Consider the following 25,505-nt stretch of genomic DNA (forward strand, 5'->3'; position numbering starts at 1 on the left):
CAACGTTTTGCATATCCATCAAGTTTTGCGCTTGGATCTAGAGAACGATGGACTTGTTCTCTAAGTTGACGTCACACCTCTCTCAGCCCGTGGGCTAAGACCATCCTGGTGAATTTTATCACGGACCCCAGGTGACAAAGGACACGGGATATTTCCACACAAACCAACAAATGATTCCCTGTCCAAATAAAAACCAGCATTGGAAATGAAGTCCTTTGGATAAGAAGGTCCATATGGTTCCACCACACATGCACGCACGCAAGCACACACATTCACTCACGCATAGAGAACACACGAACTGAATTCCCTTTTAAAGAGAGTTTTATTCCACAACGTCACTCTTCAACACTTCCATTCAGGCCCAACACAAAAGTGCCACAAATATTATCAATCTATTCTAATCTCAGTCTTAACTCTCTTTCACTGAAATAACCAAGACAGCTTTCTGTCCAACTCATAAAAACTAGCAGTACTTACAACAACAACAATTATATATTAATCATAATAACAAGTATGCAACATTTCTGAAAATCATATAGTTTCTCAAATAGATATTCTGGTCTGATGTTCTCTACAATGGATGATGCTGTCAATCATTTAAGGTGCAGAATAAAATATTCCAATAAAATGTAACAGCTATGCACCATGAAACCATGAACCATGAAGTTTTTTTTTTCAATGTTTTTAGTTTTCTCTTAAAGAGTTATATTCTCAGCAAGAGAACACATTCTCAGGCGTCTAAGAGGAGTCTGTATTTGGCACATTTCAGCTGTGCGGGCAAACCGAGCCACTTCTCCTCCTCTGCTGGTTTAAAGGCTCGTCTTCCACAACATCTGAAGTTTCAAAGCACCCCTGGAAAAAAAGAAGCAAACGGATCACTGTTATCATTATCCATATCAGCACTGGCTATTTATGTACTGATTACCATCGTCAGTACTGATTATTCAAGTCAGTATTGACTCTTCAGCAATAAAAGAGGAATTAAGATGAAGAGACAGGCCGACATACGACTGTCTGGTCTGCTTTATTTTGCCGGAGCACGGGTCCCTTCTGCGCTTACCCCTTTTCGTTCCCCATTTTATTTTTGTCCCATAATAAGGAGCCAGCCATGGCTTATTTAAACCGCTTACAATGTTTACACAATGTCATAAAATCATACTTATAGACGGCAGGCGCCATATCTGGACCAGAAGGACGTAAACTGGAAGGTAAACTGGTGAGACCCCCGTGTGAGCACAGCACAAACTGTCATCTCTGAAGATGACATCACCTCCCTAGCGGGTCTGAAGACGCATCTATTCAGACTATACCTGGACCAACTGCCGCCACTCTGCGAATCATTTCACTTAAAATCCTCCCTTTCATGCCACTCATGTTACACGGTACCTCCATTCCAGCACTTACTGTACTTTGTATTAATGTCCTAATATTGTAGCTTGTTCTTCCCCCTAGTCTGATTTGGCATAAGTTAGGTCAGAATAATGTTAACTGTGTGACCTGGACTGTGTTCTTGGCTATGAATAACTGTACAAAATGAGTACTGTACCTTATCGAACCTGTGTTTTGCAGCTGTTCCAATGACCTCGATATGCTATTTTGTACGTCGCTTTGGATAAAAGCGTCCGCTAAATAAATGTAATGGAAGTAGTGGCTGGGCTCTGGTACCTGTGACGTGCTGGGTCTTCAAGGAGCCCGTTTTAATCAGGAAGGGCTCCCCGCCCTCGAGGGCTTTGATTGGACCGCCGGGGATGTCGGGCTCTGACGCGTCCCGCCCCCCGTCGCTGACGCCCCTGCGATTGGCCAGCTGAATGATCCCCAGGTCGGACAGGCCGTTGGGGTGGCGGCTGGCGGCCTGCACACCACCGTTCATCACAGGGCTGGGAGAAGACAATGCGACGGACGTCAAAGTTAAAGCGAAATTCCCTCTCCAACATTCCTGTCGGCCAGACGGTTATCCGTGACACCTGCAAGCAACCCTGTGCTCCCCGGACACTGAGAACCAGTGCATTTGTTTCAGGCTATATTTTTATATTTGTGTCTGGATTGGTCATTTGGTAACGTGTGTGATAACATGTCTTTACCTTTCTTTCACGTCGCCCTGCGATTGGACAGTCTCCGCCAGCTGGTTGGACTGTGTTGTCTGTGGGTGATGCTTGTCATCATCAGAAGGTGCTGCGAAAAATATTTAAACACATTGTTATTTGTTATCTGGGGGGGGACAGGCAATACAGTGAGGAAACATCCACTACATTGGCTTTACTGAGACTGAGCTAACAGCCTCGAGTCTGCGAAAAGGGGTTTTCGCATGCAGCAGCAATACTAAACGGTAGCTCAAGATCCGACAATCACGTGACCAAAGAGTTTTCCTGCAGTACGGAAAATCAATGATAAACTGGAGATAAAACTGACAGAGTAAACAATGGAACATCACAGCCCAGCTATCTGGAATATACTACATTCACCATTCGCACTAACAGTGTGATACAGAACATTGCGGATTAAACAATATTCCCGGTTAGTAAGCAGTCCAATATCTGCACTAATCGCAATTAATTTTTATAACAGGCACTCTGTTGTAATCTGGAGTAAGTATCATACTCTGTCCCTCTGCTCACACAGAGACAGCGAACAGGAGGTGGTGGACTGCACCAATCTGAACTCACTCTCACTGCTCTCCACGTCCCTCTGGACATCTTTATCGTCAGCCCGAGGCGCAGGGGGACACTTCTGCGGTGGAGAATCGTTCTGCAGTGGAAGAGGAGAACGGGGGTAACTGCCCAAAAGCAGGAGACCACAGGGCTAGCTCCCCGACGGGGAGAAGAAGAATTTCACCGGGGAAGACGGCCGAACGGAGCGCGTGCTGACCTTGTCCCCTCCTCCCTCAACTGCGGTCTCCATGTCTCTTCGGGCGCTGAATTACCAGGAGGCAGCTGCAGTCTGATCCTAACCACCTTTCCTTGTCACTGTACATGTTCCATCCCGACTTGTAATTATTGCCTAAACTCTAGCTAATCTTGCAGTGGCTGCAGATGTACAGATGCTGTCCCTAGACTTCAATAGTAATACCTACTAACCGTGTAGCATGTCACATCAGAAGCACTTGACCGTTGCAACCTCCAATGAAGAATAAACCACAACCCCCATGACACAGGGGATCCCAAATGTTTTTCCGATGCGACCCCAAATTAATGTTCATAAATTTACATGACCCCAACACCCCACCCCACCCTGCCCACATGCCTCATGCCTAACAACAACCCTTTAGCCGTGACTATATTGGTGATAAACCATAGGCCCTCATGCCTTATTGCTTTATTATAGTTGGATTGTTGAGAAGTTGGACTTGGTAGGCTACAGTCACGTATTTTAAAGAGACAACAAACAAAAAAATCTAAATTTTTAGGCGACCCATATAGGGTTAGCACCTATAGTTTGGAAACCCAGGGACTAACCACTGGTTAATTTAGACTGAATTTTGTAGAACCAGTATACTATAAAATATAATTTTAGTAGTATAATGCAACTCTGGTCAAGCCTCAAAACACCAGGCTACAGAGTCTGGCTATCAGGAGTCCTCGTCCACACCTTCTTCCTCTCCATGCGCTCCTCTTCCTCCCTCTGGAAGTGCCTGTTCCTCTCCTGTCTCTGTCGCTCCGCCTCCTCCCGGGCCTTGGCCGCCTCCTCCTCCTTCTGATGCACACAGGAGGAACCGCATTACCCATAAACACCCACTCTTCGCCGAACATCATAAGCACATTTGGTACGTGAGCGCTCAGAAGGAAGGGCCAGCTTTCGCCACTATGTTTGCGGTTTATGACCCGTGGAGAAGGGGGATGGGCTCTGAAGGAGCCATCTCACGCCACTGCTCTGCGCTATTATCACTGTATACGTGATCAGGCATGTGACCAAGGACACAACTGAGCATGTCTGTTCAGTGGAAAAATTATACTTCCTGGTCCTGCTGTTCTCTTCATAGGTTTCCATTGGCATCGCAGTCTCTGCATATTACATACTCTTAAGACTCTGAAAAACAGACTTGGTGCGCAGATAAAACCCGAATACTGGCAATGAGGGCTGTAAGGTTAGGACAGCATTCACTGCAATTTCTGGAATGCTATGCTCAGAAAAAAATGTTCAGTATGTTTGTGGACCTAAAATGATGAGCAGCGTCCTCAGTAAGCCATTCAAAATGAGTGTGCAGCTGCTTAACATTCCCTATATCAGATATCAGATTGGCCTTCTTGTGTGCAAGGCCTGCATATCCGAGAGGAGAGGTATTTTTGTGAACTTTTTTTACAGCCCAAAGACAGTAATGTCTTCAGCAGCTGTAGGACTCCTCTGTAAGTCAGTCTAAGATAGTCCAAACAATGAATCAGGAGATTTATGGTCTGGTGCAATAGGGGAAGTACAATAGGGGAGTTTTTATCATAATAGAGTCACAATTGTAGTCCAAACTCTTTTTGAAAACTACATTACCCAGTATGGGTGAGAAACCCACACTCACCATTCTCTGCAGGCGGTCACTCTCCTTCTGCGCTGCCTCCTCTTGCTGCTGTGCCGCGGCCTCCTGCTCCTCTGCGACACGCCGAGCCTCCTCCTCCCTGCACCTCCTCTCCTCCAGCTCCCATGCCAACCGCTCCTCACGCAAAACCCTGAGCAGCAAGCAAGCTCAAGTCAATAACACAAAACAAATATGCAAACATACCCAAATACACACGCATTCAATAATACACACAAAACACGCCCAGGCAGAAATGTGCACACGAACACAAACATACACAGAAACACACACACACACACACACGCGTGCACACACACACACACACACACACACACACACCGGTTTCTCTCCTCCTGCTCACGCCGCTCCTGCTCCTCTCTCTCCCGCTCCTCGCGGATCTGTCGCCGTTTCTTCGCCAGGCTGCGCGCCGCCTGCTCCGGGTCGGTGGTGCCGGCCGGGGGGCGGCCGCCTGTGTGCGACGAGGCCGGGGCGGGGCCCGGGGGGGAGGGAGCGGAGGGAGACAGGGCGGAGGGAGAGGGGACGGAGGGCGAGGGGGCGGAGGGAGACAGGGTGGAGGGAGAGAGGGTAGAGGGAGAGGAGGCGGAGGTAGAGGGGCCGAGGAGAGGCCAGAGGAGGGGACGGATGGAGACGGGGGAGGGAGACAGGGTGGAGGGAGATGGGGCAGAGGGAGAGGGGCCGGAGGGAGAGGGGCCAGAGAGAGAGGGGACGGAGGGAGACGGGGCGGAGGTAGACAGGGTGGAGGGAGATGGGGCAGAGGGAGAGGGGCCGGAGGGAGAGGTGGTGGAGGGTGACTGGGAGGGGGTGGCGGTGGCCGTTGTGTTTGCTGCTCCTGGAGAAGGGGCCGTTGTTGGAGCAGCAGACACCACAAGGGGAGGAACGCTGGTGGAGCCTGTTTTTTCTTTTTTTAAGAGGGGGGAGAGAATATGGAGTTAGTTAACTGTGAAAAATGTGAAAGAGCTATCGATGTACTATAAGCATATATATCAACGTACTATACGGATATACATCGATGTACTATAAAGATATATATCGATGTACTATAAGGACACGTATCGAGGTACTATAAGGATATATATTGATGTACTATACAGATATATATCGAGGTAATATAACGATATATATCGATGTACTATAAGGATATACAAAGACTCACTCACACAAAGCAATTGGCACTTTCTATCCAAGTGAGTCGGTGAAAGACCTCACTTTGGCGCATAGCGTGAGTGAGCGGAAGAGCGCGTGCGTACGCAGACCGAACTGTGACCGCAGTGAATCAGCGCACCAGAGGACCGAACGCCAGCCCCCAGGGGCATCTCCAGAAACACCGGACCGATCAGCCCGCGGCACGGAACACACTCACCCCTCGCGTCCTCGGGCTCGGCCGGCTTGAGCGACTCTCCCGCCATCTCCACGGCAACCGGGGAGGCTTCCGGCAGCCGCACCCTGGCGGGGGTTTTGGACCTCTTGGGCCGCGTTCCGGGGACCCGGGGCGAGGCGGCAGGGCCGGGGGAGGTGGGCCTGGTCCGGGAGGTTTTCGGCGGAGGGGCGAGCTGGTTTTTACTCGGGACACTGCTGGGAGAAACACTTTAATCGTCCAACGGCGCTACGCCTTGCACACATCACACCGGAACCCTCCGGCCACCTCTCTCACACCACACTTGATCCACAGCACACCTGAATGGCCCCGCATCCTACACCACACCAGACGTCCACACTGCCGTTCTTTCTACATCGACAGAACTGGCTGACCTGGGGAGCTCACCGTACCCCTGTAGCCTAGCCACACCTCACACACTGGCGTAACAGTGCCGTCCAGAGACTGAACACGGACTGAGGCCTCCTGTTCAAAGCTATCCTCCCTGGGGCCTCCAGTGGCGCAGCCCGCAGAGCGCTAACCACACGCTCAGTGCGAGCCGCGACGTCGACGGTTCGAATCCGACCGCCGACCTTTGTCGCACGTCTCGCCCTCTCTCTCCTCCTACTTCTTCCTGTCTCTCTACACTGTCCTCACAGCCAAGGAAGAGCAATCTCCTTCTCACTCCCTGAAGCAGTTACATATACTCCGTCCCCATAAATGAACATTAGGGTTATGTGTATTTACGGTTAGAAACCTTCTACAGACACTGAAAGGACCCTGTTAAATATGTAGGCAGCAGGACATTCAGGGGCCGGTTGTGTCTGTCTCTCTGAGAGGTCGGAAGACGGTACCTGGTCTCCGTTCTCTGCTTCAGGGACCGTCTCTCTTTCAGGTCCTTCTCCTTTCCCAGGGCCTTCTCCCTTTCATTCTCTCGCTCTTTGTCTATCTTCTCCTTCTTCTTCTTCTTCTTCTTTTTCTCCACCTTTGAGAAACGAGAATATGAGCAGGATCTTCTTCAGACAGGCGAGGCCAGGAGGCAGGAGCGTGCACAGACATTTTGAGGGGAAGGGGCTCAAGCCAAGAAAAAGCCCCTGTCTCCCCCCCCCCCCAACCCTTGACATTGGCACACTACCTCCTGACCCCGTTGCCCTATCATCTGGCATTTTAGTTTTATAATGACTACAACGATTTAATTAGGTTTAATAACAGTAATCATGATCATAACAATAACAGCAGCAACAACAACAACAACAACAATAATAATAATAATAATTATTATTATTTATTTAGTCCAGAGGGGCATTTCAGCCAAGGAGGGCAAAGGGGCAATGGCTCAAGCCACCGTAGCCACCCTCTCTGCACATCCCTGACTGAAGGGATAATGATCCCTACATGGGCCCCCTTCCCCCCTGCAGGACAGTGGGCGGGGCTTACCGGGGCAGGTTCGAGCTTCCGCTGGCGCTGCGTGATGTCGGGCGTGCTGGCGGAGACCTTCCGGTGCCCGGCGCAGGCGTGGGCGCAGGCCGACAGGGGGTTGGCGGACTGCGAGCGCAGGCACGAGTCTGCAGGGGGCGGTCACGAGCAGAGGCAGGCGGAAGTCAGAACCCCGCACGCGCACAGCCGAGCACAGGGTGGGGATCACACCGCTCGTTTATTGTTTCTATACCCAGAAACTCGGAGGGGACGGGGGTGGGGGGGGAGGGCGGGGGTGGGGGGGGAGGGCGAGGGGGCGGGGGGGGCGTCAGTCACTCACGCGAGTCCTTGACGCTGCTCAGCAGGGTGGTGCTCCGGCTCCTGGCCAGAAAGGAGAGGGTGGGGGTCATCAGCCGCTCCACGATTCGGCTCTCCCTCGCGCTCAGCTGCAGACTGCGGGCTGACACAAGGGGGCGCCGTCAGAGCCCGGCTTTACACCCCGCCCAGCCCCGCGGCAAGAAACCACACCCCCTCTACCTCAGCCACTCGCTCATTCATTCACTCACTCACTCACGCAGAAAGTCGTATCTACTACACCTCCCAAAAACCCAGTCACTGAACATATTCACTCTCGATAACCACACCCATCGACGCACCATGTCCTACACCCCATAACAGAATCCACACATGATTTGTCTCACCCTGGAATAACATACATAGACATAGACATACATAGACAGCAGAACTCTCCCCCCACCCCCGACCCCCCCACAAACTCGTCAGGATTAGCATTCACGTGAGCAGTCAGTCAGAGCATTTCAGAAAACCAGCTCAGATGTACTTCACACATACACCGGAGTTCTCTTCTTCCAAAACTGTGATCACTGGCTGTTGGTGCAGGATTGACTTTACCGCTGACTGAGCAGATGTCAGCCCCGCCCCCTCCCGAGTTGTGATTGGACACATATATTGACAGCCCCGCCCACGCATGCAGGGGAGGGCGGGGCTCCGGAAGGGCTCAGCGTGTGCTGCCGTGCTGGTGATTCACTGAGACAGACGAGTTTCGGCGATGGGGTGGGGGGGGTGGGAGGGGGTCATGAAGGCCACAGGTTTCCATGACAGCGTGATGCACATAGCCAGGGCACCAATCAGCAGCGCAGACAGACAGACAGACGGGCCCCAAGTCTGTGGGCTGAAGGACAGGGCAGCCGGGAGCCGTTTTAAGGAATGTGGACTCCGCCCCTTCTCGCACCCGGAATCCTCACTGTCACACGAGTCCACACGAGTCCGTGTCATTTCACGAGGCTCCGTGGCCAGGCTCCTTCTGGTTTGCAGGAGGGGTACCCCTCTTTCTAAGCTCAAAGCTTACAGCAATCATTGCACGGCGCCCTGTAGGTCACCCATAATCCACCTGGGGGTTTTCCGTCTCAAACAGGAAGTGACTGGCGCGGACCACAGACGAATTTCTCACGGGACATCACCAGCCAGCGCAAACAGTCACGCCAGCCCCCCGAACACCGAGAGTGCAGGAGGGCGATGTGTGTGTGTGAGAGGTGACAGGACTCGCCACGGACATACTCAGAAACAGGATGTGAAAATATCGATGTCGGAACCGGACCGAAATGCAGGCGGCGGAGGTGGTGGAGGTGGGAGAGATAAAGGAGATCACGATGCAAAAAAAGAGAGTGAGGGCACGAGAGGGCGTGGCCTGGTGATGTCGGGCGGAGGCAGGCGGGGGGGGGAGGCGGGGTCTCCGCGAGACCATGTGACCCGGAAGGCTTGCTTACTTCCGCTGGGCGTGCTCCAGAGCGAGGCGGAGGACTTGGACAGGCGCTTGGTAAAAACGGCGTCCGCGCGTTTGGGCGAGGCGGCCGTCGAGGTCGAGCACCGGCCTGCACCGAAGAGAACGCACAGACACACCTTCACGCCAACCGCCCTCGCCGTGGAAACGGCGGAACAGTGCGTTTCCACGGAGACGCTTCTGACCCTCATCTTCTCTAGCGGGGCCCGGTCAGGGCTCGGAACGAGGGGTTCGTTTCTGACGGGAGTGTTCTGAAGGGTTCAGAGACGATCTGTTCGGGTTTCTGTGTGGTGCTATACAGTTCTCTGTGGGTACGGTTCTGCTCAATTCTCAAACGTTTGTGTAAGGCTGTATGTTTTGAGATAGTTACATGACATTACAGGCATTTAGCAGATCCAGAGCGACTTGCATTGTATCCAAATACTTACATTGTATACAACTGGATATATCCTGGAGGTATAGGTTAAGTACCTTGCTGGAGGGTACAACGGCAGTGTCCTACCGGGGAATCGAACCTTTAGGTTACAAGACCAACTCCTTAGCCATTACACTACACTGCCGATGTTCTCTATATTTTGAGGCAGCTCACTGTTTGTTATGAGTCTGTATGGCACTGTGTTGTTCTTTATGAAACAGATGATTCTGGTCATTGGTGCTGACTGATCAATGAAGAGTTCCAGCCATGCTGATTCGTCAGATAGTAACGGCTATGATGTGACACACCTGTTCACCTTACTTATCGGTCCGACATTTTGGAAAACCCATAATAAAAAAATACGGCGCAACAACTGTGGGGGTTCTGTGGAGTTATGTGTAGTTCTGTGTGGTCCTGCGGGGTTCAGTGCAATTATGTGTGGTTCTGTGGAGCAATGTGTGGTTCTGCAGGGTTCTGTGGAGCAATGTGTGGTTCTGCAGGGTTCTGTGGAGTAATGTGTGGTTCTGAGGAGTTATGTGTGGTTCTGTGTAGTTCTGTGGATTTATGTGTGGTTCTGCAGGGTTCTGTGGAGTAATGTGGGGTTCTGTGTGGTTCTGCAGGGTTCTGTGGAGTTATGTGTGGTTCTGCAGGGTTCTGTGTGGTTCTGCGGGGTTCTGTGGGGTTTCAGTATCAGCGGTGCTCACTCTCTCTGCCGGACGTCTGGTTCAGACCTCCAGCCCAAGACCATCTCAGCTGACGGATCTCAGCCCATGTCTTCTTGTTTGATCTTCTGACTGCTGCTTCATACCGCTCCTGCAGTCCAGAGGATGCACACACACACACACACACACACACACACACACACACACACACGCATAAACACAAACACAAACACACACACATGCAAGCACCCACACACACACACACACACACACACACAAACACAAACACAAAGACAATTGCACATATGAGTAACATACGCTCAGATAAATTCATTCAAAGATATTTAAAGCTTTTGCCGGTCAAACGTATTCATTAAAAATTCCCAAACATTAGATATCTGTGGGCAGCAGAGATGAGCCCCGAATCTCCGCCCACTTGTGACGTCACTGACAGATGAACTCACAAAAGACACAGAGAAAAGGAGACTACTGAAGAAACAGCATCAGACAGCAGCAGGCCTGGGAATGCCCCACAATTACCCCTGCGCACCCCCTTCCAAACACCCCCCCACCCCCTCACCTTGTTCTTCTCCAGTTTCTGGCGCTCCCTCTCCTGCAGGAGGGCGCGCCTCCTCTCCGCCCGCAGCCTCTGCTCCTCCAGCCTCCTCCTGCGCTCCTTCAGCTGCCTCTCCCGCTGCTGCCGAGCACGCGCCTCCTTCTCCAGCCACTGCGCCCTCTTCGCCGCTGGAGGGGGTCAAAGTTCAGGGGTCAGGGGTCATTGCTCTTTCACATTTCCCTCTTTCCCCTCACACGTTCACGTTTCTGGCTGGAGGAGGTGGGCGAGACTCATCAAACTGACCTCCTCTGCCCCGCCCCCCCCACTCCAATTAAACTCAGCCTCAGATAATTTCTGAAAAAGCAGAGGTTATCCCCCTCCAAAATAAAGCAGGGTTCAGACCAGGATTTGGCTGAAAGAAATCCGGTGGAAATTGGTGACTTCATAAAGGGGGGTGGGGCTTGGACCTGGATTTACACTGGTAGCTCATACTCAAATTCTCACAGATGCTGTGCTTTCTCATAGGGTGTTGCATTTCTCATTGAACTCTTAACTCATACGAGACTATTTAATCTCAATAGAACTTCCTGGTAAAATAAAGGATAAATTTAAATTCTAAAAACTCTGGAGTCTACACTGACTCAACATGGAGACCTGGGGATCAGTGTCCAGCAATGGAGGCGGGGCCATGGCAAAGCACCAATAAGGAATGGAGAAAACACAGATGACCTGCTGCAAAAAAGGATGAACAGGTTCAGTGCGTATCTGTGCACTTCACCCGAAGCACGAGCTGGATCCAAATTTACCTGACCTGGTACAGGAAGATTCCACTAACCTGCAACCCTAGCGTGACTTCACAGTCAATATCAGCGGCTGTCCAAATTGAGTTAACTGCCTGGAATTTCACAATGTGGGGTTTTAGCGGAAATAAAACTCCTTTCTCTAGATATTTGCTATCATTGGCAATAGTGCCACAGGAAACTTCACAATAACACTAGAGGGCACCAGAGAGTAAATTTTACATTCAGCACTGGCCTGCACCAGGGTAGACGGAGCCAGAGGCATAGCCTGAATTAAAGACCACAAAACCGTCCACTTATCCAAACTGCACGCAGAACAGAGCTGCTAAATAAGTGAACTACACTGCTGGTCTTACAATGATGACATCACCCTCAATAATCTGACTGCAGGTCACACAATTGTGACATCACAATTGAAGATGATTAAATCCCTCAATACATATACTTCTGGAATATCTGGTCATATGGCTCCCTCTCTCAGCTCTCTTCTGAAACACCCCTCATCCCCAGGCCTGCTGGGTAACTTATTGGCTCTTACTGACAAACTAACAAACATCGCATAACCATGGTGCTGGAACTGAGTGAAGTGAGCAAATCTCACTGGACCATGAACTACATTTTAAAAAATCACAGAAAGCAAAAAGAAAACAAAATGGAGGTGATTGTTTCATACACAAGGAATAAAAATAAATTACAGTGCAGCATGGTCACGAGCTGTGGAAGTGGAGCGCTGTGACCACAGTGTGGCAGTGTTCACCCCAGCAGGGACGTCTTACCTTGCTGTTGGGTGCGCTGCTCTGAAGCAGGAAGGAAAGAGAGTGACTGTCAATCATTCAACAGAAGCCACTCCCCTCCATGTCGGCGGGGTACAGTGCAAAATGCGTTAGAGTGGACAGGATTTCCCACGCAAAAGCAGTCTCACATGCGCTAGCCGCATTCGAGCGGCCCTTCATTTGCACTCAGAATGCAATTACCAGGGCTAAGATGAAAGTGGAGCATCATCAGGTTGCTGGCAAGTGACAGTTGAGGTTTCAAGTGACAGACAAAAACAGCGTACAGTAGAACGGATTCCACCCGCAACATCCTGGCATAAGACACTTTAAATACCGGATGAACCGCCATTTTATTTTGCGATAATTGCCTAGGAATCTTGGAAGGGACCCAGGAAACGAGGAACAAAAAAGGCACAGTTACACTCAGAACAAAGGTGAAGCCAAAACCTTTCACACCATGAAATACATTTCTTTTAAATACAGAACAATAATGAAGAGGTCAGCTCAGAACAGAGGTGCTTAAAACCACAGACGTCGCCCACACAATTCACCGCATCGCGATCGGAGCCCAGGAGCGATTCACCTGTAAAGTCAAATGAAACGATGGAGGAAACCTGAGGTGCAGCACGGAGGGTAAAACACAGGTGAGCTCACCCAGGTATCTGGCCCTCTCCTCCCTTCGCTCCTTCGCCAGCTTCAGCCTCTCCTCCAGCTTTGGTCCGTCCGCTGAAAGAGAGGTCAGAGGTCAGCCTCCGGAGGTCAGAGGTCACATCCCATCAGTAATCATTGGAGCAGCATATAATCACATGTGAGGGTCAGAGATAGAAGGCTGTGCTTTCACCGTTAGCTTTCAGGGCTCATCCGACAGATGCCTTAAATGTAAAGAGCACAAAGGAAAAACCACCTCTAACCAACACACATAAGGGCTCCACGTTATCTCCACTGAAACCTGGTTTACACACATGCACACGCACACGTACACGCATGCATGCACACACACACACAAACACACGTGCCACACACACCGCACACAAACACACACGCGCATCACACACACACACACACAAACACACACACATAACACACACACGGGATTTGTTTATATCAGATGTGGGCAACAAGGGCTGGGTATGTTTATGGTTGTCATGGCAACTTCTGGCCTTAATTACTTAAGTAGCCCCAACATTTACACCATCTGACATTCTAGCTACATTTCTTGATAAGCACATGGACGACAGCTGAAGACTGTTCTTGCATCCCAACATGAAACGTTTTACTGTGATCAAATCTATGAGTTAAGGAGTGTTTGTGTAAATAGCCAATTAGCTCATTTAGCCAGGGTAACTGGAGAAAACAAAAACCTGCACACATGTAGGTTCTCGAGGCCAGAAATTGCCCACCTCTGATTTATATCCTTTACTGATATACTGTTACTACCAGTTTACATGCCAATAGTGAGCCGGTCAGATACAGGGAAGTGAAAAGTCTGACTGAAGAGATGTTGACTACCTTTCTTATGCTGAAGACTGACTTTCCTCCTAGTGGAAGCCAATGGACCATCGGTTTTTAATGAGTCTGGCTTGCAGGAGGAATCTGTTTTGACCGAGGAGTCTGGTTTGAAAGAGGAGTCTGTTTTCACCGAGGAGTCTGGTTTGAAAGAGGAGTCTGTTTTCACAGAGGAGTCTGGTTTGAAAGAGGAGTCTGTTTTCACCGAGGAGTCTGGTTTGAAAGAGCCTGGTTTTGAGGACAATTCTGGCTTTAAAGAGGAGTCTATTTTGACAGTTGATTCTGTCGTGGGGGAGGAGTCTGTTGTGGAGGAGGAGTCTGGGGTGGGGGAGGAGTCGGTTTTCATAATGCTATACACCTCTTTCTCTTCTCTGGGCTCGGCTTCGGGAGTGGAGGGGAAAGCTAAGAGAAAGAGAGGAAGAAGGAAAGAGAGACAAAAAAAAGCAGTGAAAACCCACAGAAAGAAAACACAACATTGAAATTTACCATCTCGCTCTTATTAGGACCCTCTCTGGTATGATGCCATAAGTTCACAGAGCCAGAACTCCCTTCTCTCACAGAGAGCACAGACAGTTCTGAGGCCGCTGCCAGGCACTGACGAACCTGACAGAGGCAAACATCAAATGGACCCAAGGGAGCAGTTTCCTGCTCTTCCCCAGATGAGTCACATGACCCCAGCGTCATAGATCGAGCGAGCAGGCCAACCATTTGGCCCTCCTGTAAGAACACCGTTACTTTTCCAGACACTCAGGGCAACAGCTCCCGAGAGGCAATGGGATCTGTGGTTTTTAGGTTAAAGGAGAGATAGATGGCTTTGAGGATGTGGGGGTTTATGGTGTAAGGTTAGAAGAGAGAGAGAGAAAGAGAGATGCTTTTGATGTTCCTTTAATTGAAAGACAAAACCTTCCACAATTACCTTAAAACCTACCCAAACCCCCTATTTACAAACCAAGACCCACCCCCCGCCCAACAGAAAGAGAGAAAGAGAGATAGATTGCATTTAGGTTAGTGGGGTTTTTGGTATGAAGGTTAAAAGAGAGAGTAGGAGAGCGAAAATGAGAGTGAGAGAGACAGAGAAAGCAAGAGAGAAGAGAGACTATTTAGGTTAGTGGGATTTGTGGTATGAAGGTTAAGAGGTAAATAGGTCTACATAGTAAAGCTATCGGGTTCATGAATGATTGACATGTTTTCCGTCTGCATAGATGAGTAGCAAGAGCAGCAGAGCGGCAGTGTTGAGGGAGGAGGGCGAAGGAGGAGGAGGGGAAAAGGAGGAGAAAGGAGGAGGAGGGAAAAAGGAAGAGAAAGGAGGAAGAGGAGAAAAGGATGAGAAAGGAGGAGGAGGAGTGGGAAGGAAGCAGCATCATCCATCATCATCCTCAACATCATCATCATCATCATCATTACCATCATCATCATCATAATCCCCATAGTCACTATCATCATCATCATCATCATTGGTATGTAATCATCATCATCACCACCACCACTGTCATTACCACCATTATCATCATGATCATCAAGACGATCGTCATTAATATTACTCTCATTGGAATCACGGCCACCATCACCACCATAAGAATCATGACCACCGTCATCGCCATGGAAATCATGACCACTGTCATCGCCATGGGAATCATGACCACCGTCATCGCCATGGGAATCATGACCACCTTCATCGCCATGGAAATCATGACCACCTTCATCGCCATGGAAATCATGACCACCTTCATCGCCATGGAAATCATGACCACCGCCATCGCCATGGGTTCAGGTTTTTAATGGTTCCCCATAGCAGCCACGCCTCTGACAAAGGAAGGTCAGCGTTTTCACAAGGTGAAAGTGCCTAATTCACAGCCAGGCGTCTGCCATGCAAAACCAGACACAGCTCAGAGTCACAGCTCTCCTTCACAACAGAGAGAGGGGAGAGAGGGACACGGGGGGAGGGGGGGGGGGTGTAAGGGAAGATTAGGAGAAGAATACAGTATACACCAACACACTGACACAGGTGTGTGTGCGTGCATGTGTGCGCGTGCGTGCATGTTTGTGTGCATGTGTGTGTGCATGCGTGTGTGCGTACATGCATGTATGTGTGTACATGTGTGCGTGCGTGCATGTGTGCGCATGTACGTGTGTGTGTGTCTGCATGTATATCTGCGCTTGTGTGTGTTTGTGTGTGTGAGGCAGTCAAATGCGCTGCTGATCTGGTTTCTGATTATTCTGCACGAGGCCGTTCCCTGAAACGCAGCTGTTCGATTCTCAGGGAACTGAGCAGCAGCTCTGCAGATTGGATCCTGCACAGATCTGCAGGATCCAGGCTGCATAGATCTGCAGGATCCAGGCTGGGTCTTTAGCCAAATGCTTCTGTGTCTCAGCTCTGATTCATGTCACCTATGCAGCAGTAACCTCACTCCTTCAGTCCCTTCTACACAAATACTGGGACAACAGAGCCAAACCGATGAGAAAGACTGCCCACACCTCACACAGGGGAAAGAGAAATGGACTGTAGAGCTGGGAGAACAGAGAGGTGGACAGGAAAGAGAGAGGAAAAAGAAAGGGGAAAGAGAGAGGTCCCTGGAAGAACTATCCTGTGGTAGTCAGCCATGCGGCACATTGTCTAATATTAGCAGCTATGTCTTATTGATGGCTGGGAATAGGACGGGGACGGTGGGGGAATGGGACAGGGGTGTTGGAGGAATGGGACGGGGGCGGTGGGGAAATGGGGGTGCGGGGGTTCAGACATCTGTGACTTGCACATTTGCTCCACGATGGGGGTGTTGGGGGGGGGGGGGCAGCTGTTCTAACCGCACAACCGGCTGTTCTGACCTGCTGTCATTACAGCTTCCTGCTAAAGATGGCTCTGAAGCACTCCAGCACACAATCCACCCAGTGCCATCCAAAAACACCCAATTCACCCAGTACCAAACAAAAACACTCAGTTCAGTACTGCTGACCAGACGCTTCTGTTTTTCAGCTCTGATTCCGTCACCTATGCAGCAGTAACCTGACTCCTTCAGTCCTTTCTACACAAATACTGGGACAACAGAGCCAAACCGATGAGAAAGTGTGTGGGTGAGAGAGTGAGTGGGTGAATGAGCAGGTCAGTAATGGTTAGAAGCTATAAGGGTTCCTGGCGTGTTCTTCAGTTCTGCATCTGTAACTGTTTCTGTAAGAGGATCTTTCTCTTCTGATTTGAGCACCCCAAACAACGCCCCCCACCCACACACACACACACACACACATACACACACACTTAACAGACACACACTCACACACTTGAGCTCTGTGCTACTGCTACAGCAGGTTGCCTTAACTGTCACATTTTTCCACAGCCCTGTATTCACTTTAGCAATGTGACCTTCTATATCACAGTGTCAAAGCTGGCAAATATATATTGACCACAGAGCTTACAAATAGCACAGCCCAACATGTTTAATCATAATATATTGCAATCTATATCTACATTCAATATGATATAGGATGTGTTTAATCCATTTAACTTGTTACATCAGTGACAAGATTAGCCTCCCTGTATCTCCTTATCAAGTTCCCTCACTTAAGAGTGCATGAATTCAATAAAAAAGATTGAATACAGTATAAATGCATTACAGCAATCGAAATAATCCAAGATCATTTAATAGCATGCCTATTTTCTCATCTGCGTGTGACCCCCCCCCCCCCACCCCCACCCCCACACCCCAAAATGGAGAGAGATTCCTCTTTCTTGTTTATGGTTCAGAGTCAGAAAGCATTACTGAGACAGACGTCTGTTACACTGAAAACCAGTCCCTCCGAGCCCATTTCCCTCTTCAAACAAAGAAAAAGAAGAAAAGAAGCACAGCTGCTATCAGGAGTCGCATGAGATCAGAGGATGAAATAAAACCTGAGAAAACAACAAAGAATTGCCCTCACGTCCCTGCTAAACAGCGTAACTGCTTACGAGAAAAGGGAATTTCATTCATTCCACATCCGAAAACATTCTCAAATATTTAGCAGCCCTGCCCGTTTAGCGAAGATCTAAGGATGAGGCCGTGAAGTGATCACAATGCTAACCCTGCGTGGCCAAAAAGAACATTTTGCATTTTTCACCCTTCAGTGAATTTGGAAGGGCGCAATGTTGCAGAATAAGGGCTTCGTCGATCCCAAGATAACGGACGGCTTCCCTCCGCGTTCTACAGCAACGAACCTTCGAGGTTTGCTTTATAGTTCACGTTCACGCAGCTCAGAAACTGTTAAATGCAACAGAGCTCATGAAACACGCCGGCGTCTTTCTCCTCACACAGAGAAAATGTTGTCTCGGAGAATTCACGTGTCAGAGGCCCTTGGCATTCCGCCCGCCTGGGAGATACTCGCGCGTTTCTCTTCTGAGAGAAAAAAATGTGTTGAAAACTCCTACAGGCTGTCGGCAACTAGAGAAGCCAAATATCAGCCCACCAAACACATCTCACAAGGACACACTGTACCCACAGCTGCCTCTTCAGGAACACTGCAGGGAAAAAGAGCTCTTGGACCGCAGACACGTAAATCACGGGATACTCGCCATAATATCAACGTGTCAATGGGACGGCCCTCACTCTGGCAGCAGTGGTAGGGATTGTTCACCAGGAAGTCAAATATGGCACAAAGGAAATGCTCACCAACCAGGAAGTGCCAGCCAGACCAACCACAGGGTATCAACCGAGCGAGGCAGACGTTAAGAATTACGCATTCGTGAAGGATGAACACTCTTCAGTGTTTTAGTGGCTTTGACACTTTGTGATGACAAGATTGGACAGGAAGGCAATGGTGGTGATGATGATGATGATGATGATGAGGATGATGATAAGGTCCTGGAGGAACCGAATTCTTGAATTTCAGATTAGGTGACAAGTTTTTCCTTTTTGGCAAGGACGTGAGAATCATAACTAAAGTTCCACATACTAGGCTACCCCCAGTGAACATGGCTGTTTTTCACAGCAACAAAGGAATTCTGAAACAGAAAATGATGTGCTGTACATACACTGATGTATTGAATTCCCCTATATTGTTCCTGCATTGTAACAGACAGTTATATATCTGACACGGGCCTAGACACGACAGCCAATGTGTCAGAAAGGGAAAAGACCTCAGAGATCAGCGTCACAGCAACGATCTCACCTATTAGGATTTTCTGACACTGAAGGTGAATGAGATCTGAAGTGTGTCTAACAAGTGATGCAGCAGCCAAGGAGGAGCGGGTGTTTGACAACCTCCATAGTGATCACGTTATTCACATGGTCATGTGAAATTAAGATTTACGTGAATCCTGCTACGTTTTTATCTAATCGCTGGGGTTGAAATGGGAATGGGTGACCGCCTAATCTAGGACATGTGGTATGGTTCTTTATATATGGACGATAAGAAGATTCACTGAGCCGTCCTGACGGTCGTGAAGTCTAAATAAAAAGTATTAATGTTCCGAGTAGTTTCCAGCGCATTAACAACAGAGATTTTTTTCACGGCTATTGACCAAAAGTGCGGTGTTACATTCCAATGTACCTTCTACAGTTTGCACGGTTAGGCTATTCGTTATAACAAATAAAAATAAATGCATTTTTATAAAACGAAGAGAGGTGACATCCTGGCATTTGCAGTGACACGCAGAGAACGCAGTGGGGGGATATTTTTCTGGACAAAAATGGTTCATGCAACAACTGCACGCTGTGTAGAACAAATATGTTTGATATATTTCTAGTGCTGCTAACGACACTGGCGTGTAAGGCAATGCACGAATCATTGGCATATGGCATAGCTGCATACCATAGAGGTGATATATGGATATGTAGGTTATGTGTACGGATATGTGATATTCAGATCCGCTCGTTTATTCTGTATTTTTATCAACACGCCAAGCGCTATCTGTTGCCAAGTCCTCGATAGCCTACTCATTGAGCAGGACCGTACAACTAAAATTTAAATCGTGACAAAGCTATCAGATCAAAACACCACTGCTTGTTATTTATTGTTACTGTCTGACAGCGTCGCACTGACAGAATGCACGCGAGGGTAGACATTTCGACACTAATCGAGGGGATCGACGATGTTACTCACATGGACCCAATACAAACGGATAAAACGTAACAAGCGAGCGACATATTCCATAATAATAACAACTTACGTTTCCCATTTCCCCTTAAACCGGTCTCCAGATCTTTGCAGTCCATTTTTTAAAATCCAGTCACGCACTTATCCGCTCTCCCTCTGCAGTCGTAGGCTACTCATTCCTTCAGGAGATCCATGAAACAATTTTATCTTTCTCAGCTTTAAAAAATAAATAAACAAATAAATAAAGAAGTGGAAATATAAGGGGAGAGATATTAACCGAGGTCTTTAAAATGGAGACTGGGGGCGCACCTGACATAAATTGAATGGAAAGTCGGTGATTTTATTTTGGGCTGTTATTGTGCCTCTCTTGCCGGTAAACTGGAGGGCTCCAGTTTCTGCAGGACTGCGGCGTCAGCAAAACTTCGCAAACCACAGAGGAATCAGAGACGGGTAGTCCACAGACGCAGCCCGCAGCTGTAGCCGCCTGGTCCACAGCGCACCGCCCATAGGTTCCGACAGCTGCTGGAATTAACTATTGTCCAAGGCGGCCGTTCCTTGGACTGCAGGGCAGACTGTACCACAACGAGGCTGTGGGGGGTGGGTTTCAGGGAACATTCCTGCGTGCTTGTACACGAAAAGGGATGACCCCATTTTCCCACTCCCCTTATAGCTTAGCGTTTGATGTGGACGTGAATCTTCTACACTGAAAATGTCATTTACCCTAATAAACAGAGTCGTCTGCCGTTCCTGAAGATTGTTTCAAAGTCCACCTTTGATGCTGTTAGTAAAGTCAACATCCAGATGCCAGACGTTTTGAATCTCTACCTGTCGTTCATAGGCGGGCTTGAGGTGGGATATTGATGTCCCTTTGTCGTTTGTCTAATCGCTGTGACCTTAAAACCATAGACTCTCTTACTTTGGACCCCACAATCTTTCTGACCTCTGAATCCACTGTCTCTCTGACCTATGGCCCTGCAGACAGCAATACGGTGGACAGGCAAACAGAACGGACAGCTGATTACAAACACTGCCTAAACTGCAATATCGAATGTTTCAGGCATGAGCTGATGATGTTTTCTGCCCAGGTTGTGGTCTTAGCCTTGTGTGTGTGTTTGTGTGTGTGTAATTTTAAATATTTTACTGGGCCAGTTTAAAAATAGCCCAGCCTAACCCCCTCTGCCACATCCTACCCCAAATGCGCAGCTATTGACTTCAGATCGCCATAAATAATACATTAAGTGTCAAGATAATCTGGCGCTCACTGCTCTTAACCCACATACACTCCCTGTGGGGGGAGAAGCAATGGGGGCAATAATCCACCACGTTAAGAGCTCTGAGAAAATCCCTTTATTTAAAAAAAAAAAAAAAAAACTATAGATATTTTTCTCAATTTGGAATCAACGGCTGTGTATCTGAAGATACACATGTGCCACCTGTGCTGCTGCCAGCGTGTGCAGTCCTCCTTTGATCCTGTGACTTTTTTACTGAACCCCCCAGCAGCCCAACAGGGGTTATTTTACTCTCTGCAGGCCACACAGTACTACAGGAGAGCTGTTACCAATTTTAGCAGATGCTCTTATCCAGAGTAACTTACACTACTTATCACATAGCATTTACACTGTATCCAATTATACAGCTGGATATATACTGAAGCAATGCAGGTTAAGAACCTTGCTCGAGGGTACAACGGCAGTGTCCTACTGGGGAATTGAACCTGCAACCTTTAGGTTACAAGACCAACTCCTTAACCATTATACTACACTGCTGCCCGATGTGCACTGGTAGCCAGTGAATGCCAGGCGTGCTGCTAGCAAGAGATTAATCATTATAATCAGGGGGAATCCTGGCAGAGCTTAACCCAAACGACCCTCTGTGGACCAGGACCAAGTCTGAGTCCCAGTAAGGGCTGTCTGGACACAGTCGGCTAAAGACTTAGCCCAGGTAGGCCTTGTGACTGTGAACACAGGGTGCAGTTTGCACAGTCACGGCCGGCTAATGACTTAGCCCAGCGAGGCCCTGTGGCTGCATGCAATTTTACAGGAATATTTCCAATTGTGACTTTAAGGTGGTATTTGGAAGAAAATGCAGCTGGCATGGTTTCAAAGATCAATAGCTCCCAGATAAAAGGGCCTAGGACCATCAAACCACTGCTAAAGTGTTCACAGACAGTGGCCCCGAGACGCAGAGCCTATGCTTTGGGTATTATTACCTCGTGCAATTTTGCACAAATATTTCCAATTGTGACTTTAAGCTGACACTTGGAAAAAAATGCAGCCGGCTAACGCTTTCAAGGTTCAATAGCTCCCAGACAATAGGGCCTAGGACCATCAAACCACAACTAGAGTGTTCACAGACAGCGGCCCCGAGAAGCAGAGCCTATGCTTCGGGCGCTACCACCCCGCGCGATTTTACACGAAAATTTCCAACCGTGACTTTAAGCCGCCGATCGGAAAAAAATGCAGCCGGCTAACGCTTTCAAGGTTCAATAGCTCCCAGACAATAGGGCCTAGGACCATCAAACCACTGCTAGAGTGTTCACAGACAGCGGCCCCGACAAGCAGAGCCTATGCTTCGGGCGCTACCACCCCACGCGATTTTACACGAATATTTCCAACCGTGACTTTATGCCGCCGATGGGAAAAAAATTCAGCCGGCTAACGCATTCAAGGTTCAATAGCTCCCAGACAAAAGGGCCTAGGACCATCAAACCACTGCTAGAGTGTTCACAGACAACGGCCCCGAGAAGCAGAGCCTATGCTTCGGGCGCTACAACCATGCGCGATTTTACACGAATATTTCTAACCGTGACTTTAAGCCGCGGATCAGAAAAAAATGCAGCCGGCTAACGCTTTCAAGGTTCAATAGCTCCCAGACAATAGGGCCTAGGAGCATCAAACCACGGTTAGAGTGTTCACAGACAGTGGCCCCAACAAGCAGAGCCTATGCTTCGGGCGCTACCACCCCGCGCGATTTTACACGAATATTTCCAACCGTGACTTTATGCCGCAGATCGGGAAAAAATGCAGCCGGATAAAGCATTCAAGGTTCAATAGCTCCCAGACAATAGGGCCTAGGACCATAAAACCACTACTAGAGTGTTCACAGACAGCGGCCCCGAGAAGCAGAGCCTATGCTTCGGGCGCTACCACCCCGCGCGATTTTACACGAATATTTCCAACCGTGACTTTATGCCGCCGATGGGAAAAAAATTCAGCCGGCTAACGCATTCAAGGTTCAATAGCTCCCAGACAAAAGGGCCTAGGACCATCAAACCACTGCTAGAGTGTTCACAGACAACGGCCCCGAGAAGCAGAGCCTATGCTTCGGGCGCTACAACCACGCGCGATTTTACACGAATATTTCTAACCGTGACATTAAGCCGCGGATCAGAAAAAAATGCAGCCAGCTAACGCTTTCAAGGTTCAATAGCTCCCAGACAATAGGGCCTAGGAGCATCAAACCACGGTTAGAGTGTTCACAGACAGTGGCCCCGACAAGCAGAGCCTATGCTTCGGGCGCTACCACCCCGCGCGATTTTACACGAATATTTCCAACTGTGACTTTAAGCCGCGGATCGGGAAAAAATGCAGCCGGATAAAGCATTCAAGGTTCAATAGCTCCCAGACAATAGGGCCTAGGACCATAAAACCACTACTAGAGTGTTCACAGACAGCGGCCCCGAGAAGCAGAGCCTATGCTTCGGGCGCTACCACCCCGCGCGATTTTACACGAATATTTCCAACTGTGACTTTAAGCCGCGGATCGGAAAAAAATGCAGCCGGCTAACGCTTTCAAGGATCAATAGCTCCCAGACAATAGGGCCTAGGACCATCAAACCACTGCTAGAGTATTCACAGACAACGGCCTCGAGAAGCAGAGCCTATGCATCGGGCGCTACCGCCCCACACGAATTTACACGAATATTTCCAACCGTGACATTATGCTGCCGATCGGAAAAAAATGCAGCCGGCTAACGCATTCAAGGTTCAATAGCTCCCAGACAAAAGGGCCTAGGACCATCAAACCACTGCTAGAGTGTTCACAGACAGCGGCCCCGACAAGCCGAGCCTATGCTTCGGGTGCTACCACCCCGCGCGATTTTACACTAATATTTCCAACCGTGACTTTAAGCAGTCGATCGGAAAAAATGCAGCCGGCTAACGCTTTCAAAGTTCAATAGCTCCCAGACAATAGGGCCTAGGAACATCAAACCACTGCTAGAGTGTTCACAGACAGCGGCCCCGAGAAGCAGAGCCAATGCTTTGGGAGCTATCACCCCAGGCGATATAACATGAATATTTCCATCTGTGACTTTAAAACGCCGATCGGAAAAAAAAGCAGCCGGCTAACGCTTTCAAGGTTCAATAGCTCCCACACAATAGGGCCTAGGACCATCAAACCACAACTAGAGTGTTCACAGACAGCGGCCCCGAGAAGCAGAGCCTATGCTTCGGGCGCTACCACCCCGCGTGATTTTACACGAATATTTCCAACCGTGACTTTAAGCCGCCGATCGGAAAAAAATGCAGCCGGCTAACGCTTTCAAGGTTCAATAGCTCCCAGACAATAGGGCCTAGGACCATCAAACCACTGCTAGAGTGTTCACAGACAGCGGCCCCGAGAAGCAGAGCCTATGCTTCGGGCGCTACCACCCCGCGCGATTTTACACGAATATTTACAACCTGATTTTAAGCCGCCGACCGGAAAAAAATGCAGCCGGCTAACGCTTTCAATGTTCAATAGCTCCCAGACAATAGGGCCTAGGACCATCAACCACTGCTAGAGTGTTCACAGACAGCGGCCCCGATAAGCAGAGCCTATGTTTCGGGCGCTACGACCCCGTGCGATTATTCACGAATATTTACAACCCTGATTTTAAGCCGCCGACCGGAAAAAAATGCAGCCGGCTAACGCTTTCAATGTTCAATAGCTCCCAGACAATAGGGCCTAGGACCATCAAACTACTGCTAGAGTGTTCACAGACAGGGGCCCCGATAAGCAGAGCCTATGTTTCGGGCGCTACGACCCCGTGCGATTTTACACGAATATTTACAACCCTGATTTTAAGCCGCCGACGGAAAAAAATGCAGCCGGCTAACGCTTTCAATGTTCAATAGCTCCCAGACAATAGGGCCTAGGACCATCAAACCACTGCTAGAGTGTTCACAGACAGCGGCCCCGAGAAGCAGAGCCTATGTTTCGGGCGCTACCACCCCGTGCGATTTTACACGAATATTTACAACCCTGATTTTAAGCCGCCGAGGAAAAAAATGCAGCCGGCTAACGCTTTCAATGTTCAATAGCTCCCAGACAATAGGGCCTAGGACCATCAAACTACTGCTAGAGTGTTCACAGACAGGGGCCCCGATAAGCAGAGCCTATGTTTCGGGCGCTACGACCCCGTGCGATTTTACACGAATATTTACAACCCTGATTTTAAGCCGCCGACCGGAAAAAAATGCAGCCGGCTAACGCTTTCAATGTTCAATAGCTGCCAGACAATAGGGCCTAGGATCATCAAACCACTGCTAGAGTGTTCACAGACAGCGGCCCCGATAAGCAGAGCCTATGTTTCGGGCGCTACGTACCCGTGCGATTTTACACGAATATTTACAACCCTGACTTTAAGCCACCGACCGG

At 49.2% G+C, this 25,505-nt stretch overlaps 1 protein-coding gene across 1 annotated transcript; it reads right to left on the reverse strand.

The window, feature by feature from the left end:
* Nucleotides 1-752: 752 nt before the first annotated feature.
* LOC135260416 (ensconsin-like) lies at nucleotides 753-20,462 on the reverse strand. Its single transcript, XM_064345629.1, has 19 exons — nucleotides 19,939-20,462; nucleotides 13,809-14,207; nucleotides 12,954-13,025; nucleotides 12,303-12,323; nucleotides 10,751-10,914; nucleotides 10,213-10,321; nucleotides 9,080-9,184; nucleotides 7,633-7,752; nucleotides 7,314-7,441; nucleotides 6,731-6,861; nucleotides 5,883-6,094; nucleotides 4,841-5,420; nucleotides 4,505-4,652; nucleotides 3,551-3,690; nucleotides 2,866-2,911; nucleotides 2,664-2,745; nucleotides 2,082-2,172; nucleotides 1,666-1,877; nucleotides 753-852 (listed from the first exon to the last, which is right to left on the reverse strand). The coding sequence occupies exons 1-19, from the start codon at nucleotides 19,982-19,984 to the stop codon at nucleotides 842-844; spliced, it is 2,817 nt and encodes a 938-aa protein (XP_064201699.1). The 5' UTR covers nucleotides 19,985-20,462; the 3' UTR covers nucleotides 753-841.
* Nucleotides 20,463-25,505: the final 5,043 nt, after the last annotated feature.

The sequence above is a fragment of the Anguilla rostrata genome, chromosome 8 (genome assembly GCF_018555375.3).
Source record: "Anguilla rostrata isolate EN2019 chromosome 8, ASM1855537v3, whole genome shotgun sequence".
NCBI lineage: Eukaryota > Metazoa > Chordata > Actinopteri > Anguilliformes > Anguillidae > Anguilla > Anguilla rostrata.

Coding starts and splice junctions, on each gene's coding strand:
- LOC135260416 (XM_064345629.1), bottom strand. CDS start 19,984: ATGGACTGCAAAGATCTGGAGACCGGTTTAAGGGGAAATGGGAAAC. Junction 14,208..19,938: donor TTTAAGGGGAAATGGGAAAC/GTAAGTTGTTAT, acceptor TCTTTCTCTTAG/CTTTCCCCTCCACTCCCGAA. Junction 4,653..4,840: donor GAGCAGGAGGAGAGAAACCG/GTGTGTGTGTGT, acceptor CTTGCTGCTCAG/GGTTTTGCGTGAGGAGCGGT.